This window comes from Wasmannia auropunctata, unplaced genomic scaffold (genome assembly GCF_000956235.1).
Source record: "Wasmannia auropunctata unplaced genomic scaffold, wasmannia.A_1.0 LD336026.1, whole genome shotgun sequence".
NCBI classification, from domain to species: Eukaryota; Metazoa; Arthropoda; class Insecta; order Hymenoptera; family Formicidae; genus Wasmannia; species Wasmannia auropunctata.
Genome location: NW_012026864.1, coordinates 3,211,707 through 3,218,160, shown reverse-complemented (window position 1 = coordinate 3,218,160; position 6,454 = coordinate 3,211,707). Strand labels below are relative to the sequence as shown.

The following is a 6,454-nucleotide window of genomic DNA, read 5'->3' as shown; positions in this document are numbered from 1 at the left end:
GTGTGCTCTTCCGATCTATAAAACAATGGAATTTAACTCAAATTTGGGTTAAATTTGAACTGTTTTGAATTATTTAACTCTATTGTTTTAGTTAAAAATAGCTATATTATTAAGTAGGAGCAGTGGCGACTCAAATAGGGTTAAATTTGATTATACTATAGATTTAACAGCGTTCAATTGATAATATGTCGTGGAGATACGCGATGGAATGTACGCGATGCGTAAAAAAGAAGTACGCTAATAGAAAGACGTCTCGAGAGAGAGATGTGAGGCTTTAAAGATCCGTTACCGAGATGCGGTGAGATTTTACCGCCAATCATAAATGTTACACCGACATGTTTCAGAAGCGTTTCTCATAATAATAATGGTAATACGTATAATTGAACAACATTCTGGCGTTTTCAAAACGTTCGCGATAAATCTCACGTACTATTATAGCAACGCGATTACATATCTGAATGCTCTGTTACTACGGGGGGTATTGTACGTACACGGCACTAAAAGTTCCTTCTTCCTTAACCCTCGCCAAATTCGATCTGACACCACGCACATCGCGCGTCGTGTTATTATATTATGTATGATACAGCACCGGCAAGTGGCAACATCTTTTCGTATACCCCGATTCTGATGAACGTCGGATATGCGGCGGAGAATTTTCAAGGAAGTCTATATTTTTGCGGGTTTTAATCTTTTCTACTGCGAATTCGCTACGTCCCTACAGTATTGGATATTTTTTTCTGTTAAAAATAAAATATCTTCTCCCTTATCGGAATATATCGCGCGTTATCTGCTATGTATTTTTACATTTTTGTTACCACGTTTTGATAACTTCGATGTTTATTAAACAAATAGTCTCATCCGTGCATCGGAAAAAAGTTTGGAAACTGGAGTATCGCATTGCGAAAAATCAAAAAAAATTCTTGTAGGTAAATTGGGAATAAATTTGACGTTAGGTGCTTTTGAGGAAAAAGAGAGAGAAGGGACGACGTTTCGCGAAATATTAAATAATTTTTTTTGCTCGAATCCTCTGATATGTTGCGATCGCAATCAGCAGACAATGTTTTTTAAAAATATTTCTTAAATATTTATTTAATATTATAATATTAAATAAATATTTTAAAAACATTGTCCGCTGATTGGGGACTATTGGGATACACCGAGTACATTGCAATGGTCATATCCGTAGCTTTTATATATATATAAAATATGTGTCTCTTGCTTTTTCTCGGGCTTGTCGCCGATCCGAGGCTCATCAGAATTCGGAAGGAACAACTCGACACGCATTACCTTTGCGAGTATACACAAGCACGTTGTATTTATAATTATGTATACACGGTACGCACGGGTTTTCTTTTTTGCGTGTGCGTACGTATGTGTATGTATAGATACATACAGTGACAGACAGAACGTGAGACACATATAGATATACATAACACTAACTATATATCTCGCAATAAAAAGGAATCGCGCGGGCCTTCTGCTAGCCGAACTATGCGCAAGCATACTTTATTTACAAAGCTCCCCGTGTTCGCCATGCGTTCAACAATGTCGGCGACGCTTGTCCCGTGTTGTCGCACGGCCCCCACTCATGTGTTAGTAAAATCTACGATATTTAGTTTTATCGACGGCGACGACTCGATTAGGAAAAAGACGCTTGAGTTATGTGTGGACAATGGAGACGCGTGAAAACGTCCGGAAGTGGACAAAACGCCATTTTGACAGCTCCCCTCATCCCTAAGAAATGTGATGTCGGTTACAACCCTTGACACATTATCTATGATTATCTTCAAAATTATTTTTCCGCGTATTTGTTCCATTTAGCTGGATATTTTGGTATTTTCTTATTTTCCTATATTTTAAAATAAGCTTTGAGGAATTATAAAAATATTTAACTCTTCTAAATTGATTTCGGTAGAAGTTAAAAAAGAAGAGATAAAGGAAATTTCACGAGAAAGAAAAACAAAATTAAACGTATTTATATCTTAAATCTATATAATAGATATGTCTTTAAAGAAATATATGGCCTGTAATACGGCTTGTTGTATTCTATTAGGCCAATAAAAAATTTCGTTGATAAATAAAAAATAAAATAAAAAAAAATATATATATATCAATTGAAATAGGAATAGTGCAACGTCAAAAGAATTGGAATATTTTCAGTCCTCTTTGAAAATAAGAAAATTGTACTTTTCGTATGAAAATCTTCCCTTGAAAAAAAATGGCATTTCGATCCACTTCCTGAATTGATTTTTGGAACAATGTCAAAAGCTTTATCGAGTACTGTAGGCCGACGAGTATCACGTTCTTGTTAATTACGTAACCATAATGATATTGACTCTCCTATACCCAGGAAGATTTAAGGATGCCCATAGGATATCGAAAGGGTTCCCTCATCATAGCGGGAAGCACCCTCGAGTGAGATAATCGCCCACACTTTTTATGTATACAGATATACATGTTGATAACGGATTACAATGCTAGAAATCGCGGATCGAGACGAATGTCTCTACCGAACGCACGTTAATGACCAAAAGTCGCGTTAAGTACAGTAGCGAGACGTTTCATATAGTGAATGAAAACATGAACGCGCCGTCAAAGTGGAATGGTCGATAGTCCTTGTGCAATCTCGAATCAGAATAGATCATATATTCGCCTCGATCCTCGATGAAGCTACTCGTATCACCCTCCATTTTTAACCCTTAAGTAGTCTTGCGATCAAGTGGCTTTTAGAATTAACGACGAATATTCTTATGTATAAATTCCAATTTGCAAATTAATCGTTTTCATTCTCTATCTAAGGATAGAGAGTGATTTAAGATTTAAGTGAACGTAAGCAATTTAAGAGAATGTAAGTGTATGAATAATTGACAAGCGGGAAGTTAAAACGAGAGCAAAATTAAGAGGACCCGCTAGAGACGACGACAACGATAGTAGAGGATGGAACGTGAGGAGAATAAAAGATCACAGATTTTTAACACAAATAAAGCACATCAGTACTATCTATATGTCCTGCGAGGAGAAATTTTCAACTACCAACACCGATAGCCAGCAGTAAAAAAATAAAAAAAATTAAATGCAACCGTTAAAAGCCTGAATTACACCCGGTGTAGTTAGCGACCTACTCCAACGCGACCAGTCAAGGGTTAAACTTCGCTATCCGTGATTAACACTCTCGCATTCACACACAGTCGCTCATTCTCTCTTTCTCTCGCTCTCTCATTTTCTCGAAGATTTGTCGCTATACGGCGGTGCAGATCACCCACAGAGCACGTTGCGCACGAGGTGACGGAGATTATTGGAGGAGGACGAGAGGTCGTGCAATTCACTCGCGCTGCAGTATCTCCTGATTCAGGAAAATAGACAAAGCGTTCAGACAGTCTGACTCTCTCGCATGGAGCGTTCCAAAGCGGCCGTTCGTTTCTGTCAGAATGAATTTAATGAGAGCTGAGACAGACCTGTCCTCAAAAGTAAGGAGAGCAGCTCGTTCGGCCGTCTCTCTCCTCTCTTTCTCTCAAAATTGACGGAATACTCTTTCAACTATTCTGCAGGCTACCGACGAGTTATGTAGACGATTATGCGAGATACTTCATTTTCTCCGTGATCTCCAAGCGAGTCTAATACGATATTATTTTTCTTATACAAAACAATTACATTAGAATTGTGTCCAAACCGTATTTAAACCGATATATATTCGACGCGATTCTTCGAGAAGCGAAAAACGTATCGCGTAGCGTAAATCATGCTGACATGTACACCTCACGCGCATACTTTTGCGTTTCGTCAGCCCTGATAAAGCGTTTGTTTACTTTTCAAAAACGCGCGGCGCAGCGAGAATGGAGAATACGCACCGTCGACGCGTTTGTCTCGGTGTGAAACATCTCGGGAATAATATCGACAGTGGTAGGCGTAGTTTTCGTGCGCGTGCTTCTATCTCATGTTTTTTTAGAAGTGAAAAATTCGGCTTAGGACGCTCCATGCGGATTGCGATTAGTCGGTTTCATCCTGAAAACTCCTGCAATACTTTGGGGGCGACGGGGTGACGTTAAAGGGACTTGAGGACGACGCAATTACCGTTCGATAGGCTTTTACGACACGTCGCCTATCTGTATTTTCAATACAGTTTACAGTAATCCTCTCGGTCACTCGGGGGGAAACACGTTTAAATGACTCGATCAATCGGCCACTGACGATAGCTAGCTTACCATCTCGTATAAATCGTCTGTTCATGGAAATATACAGCGGCGGCAATAGACAATCATGATAGTATTATTGTAATGTGTGATAAAAGAAATATGCACTACCAATAGCAACAAAATTATAAATTAAATGAAATTGCCTGGTAGATAAAAATTTACTCATTAAGCTACTCGTGAGATTACATCAATAGAAATAGGATTACTGAAAATAAAAAGGAAATATGAAAAGGATATTATTTTTTTTGAATGAGTTTTTTCTTTCAAAAACTCGAATTAATAATCCCCTCTGTGTTGCTGATTTCATGGAATATATTAAATATAAAATAAGTATACATGATTCTCCATTGCTTCAACTGTATCCTCTCGTGTCCGATCGGTCAATGAAATGAATTACGACTTACCATCTCAGTCGTGAGACTCGCTAGGGCCTCCTCCACAGTGGCCGCGATCCTTCCACCGTCATCTTGACGTTGATTACCCTTGATCGGCGTCGTCGGGCAACCTAAAATTATCGTTAATCGTCATCGTGCAAAAAATAATCGTTGGTCCTCGCAGATTACCGTTAACGGAAGGCAAGAGGTACCTCGAGCGATAGTGTGATCTCCAAATTAGCTCTATATTCGGAAAAAAAAGCGGTCGTAAATGTGAGAGAGATTAAGAAATCTTCGGATATATAGTTATCGCAGTGCGAAAGATTACACGAGAGCATATGCGTAGCATCTGTATAAATGTTTTGTATAAATAGTTTTTAAACAGAAAGCGGTTCAGAGTCTGTTCCCCTTTCTCGAGGTTTCGCAATTTTGAGGCGAAACATGAAACGTCGTCGTGCAATTCGAGAAATTGTGTTGTTTATGCATGAGAAGAAGCGTGTGAAGCTAGCTGCTTGTGTGAGCCAATAATAGAGAAAGATATAAAGACAGAGAAGAGATAAAAGAATATAGACAAAGATCGAAACTTATCTGCCAGCGATCCTAAGAAATTCTCGAAGATCAGAGAACGTATACAGATGAAAATAAAAAAAAAATAAAATCAACGTGTAGACAGGATTCGATGAAGAGTGACGAGAGAGTGAAGTTTCGCGTTTTGGTATTTCTTCTCCTTTATTGTCTCTTTCATAGTTTTCATACGCATTTTAACAAAGCTTCATTTAAATTAGCTAGACAGGGCTAGACAGAGAACAACATTAATTAATTATAACTGGTTCTATTCGATTCCGTGTTTTTCTCGATATCGTAATTCTGTCGTAACTAATTCACGAAATAGAGTATGCAAACAACTACTGGAGAGTTACAATCTCGCGTGAAATGCATCAAATTATATGCTTCATCGTTTTCGCGACAATTAATTACCGTAAACAGTAATATCTAAAACGTTTTCGTTTATATAAAATAAAAATTATTGAGTGAAAATAGTGTTCTCTCGCATTTAATTAACAATCTTGAAGCATCAACTGTATACAACAATAACATTGATTGCAATAACATTAAAGTTAAATCTTTGCTTTTTAATCGTCGCATTCATACGTTTTACGTATGTGTATATATTTCGAGACATTAATAATCATTATTTCAAAAAATGTTATAACAATAAATATAAAAAATATAGTAAAAAAATCAACAAAGAACTATATTTATATATGTTATATAGATCAAATTAAAACTTTTAATTTATTTTACGTTTTAAATTTTTTGATATGTTAATTAATTTATACATTAAATCTTATGTTTTCAAGTTAACTCCGTTGTAAATAAAGATTTTAGAATTTCTGCTAATAGATTTTTTCTCAGTAGTAAAAAAGATTTTTGTCGAATTGACATTGGAATGTAATAATCTGACTAATCTAATTGCATTGTGATATATGATTTGAAAATCAATGAGGATAATGTATATGTAGATATGTAACTTATTTAAAAAATGATGTTTGACGTTTAGAAGCATTAAATTCTTTCATGAACTGAACATTCAATGCACAAACTGTTCAAGTGTCTAATAATTCTATAATATTAACATTTAACAAGATATATACAAAATTCTACCGCCAACATGATTGTTAATATTGTTGACTCTGTTACACCATTTAATTTACATCGATCGAAAATAAAAAAAGACTCATAAAAACAGCTTCAGATTCATAGAATCAACGTGATATAATTCTGGAAAAGTGATTCAACTTTCCTGACATAAATTCTTCTCGCAAAAAAGGCAACAATCTAAAAAAATTCATTTAGAAAATCTAGAAGATCTACGTTAACACTCGG

General features: G+C 36.2%; 1 protein-coding gene across 1 annotated transcript in view; it reads right to left on the bottom strand.

Annotated features, from left to right (window-relative positions):
* LOC105452879 (phosphatidylinositol 4-phosphate 5-kinase type-1 alpha-like) overlaps window positions 1-6,454 on the bottom strand; it is a 30,490-nt gene that overhangs the window by 1,975 nt on the left and 22,061 nt on the right. The window contains exon 15 of the mRNA XM_011694408.1: window positions 4,598-4,698. Within this exon, the coding sequence (XP_011692710.1) occupies window positions 4,598-4,698 (101 nt within the window). The remainder of the gene's footprint in view (window positions 1-4,597; window positions 4,699-6,454) is intronic.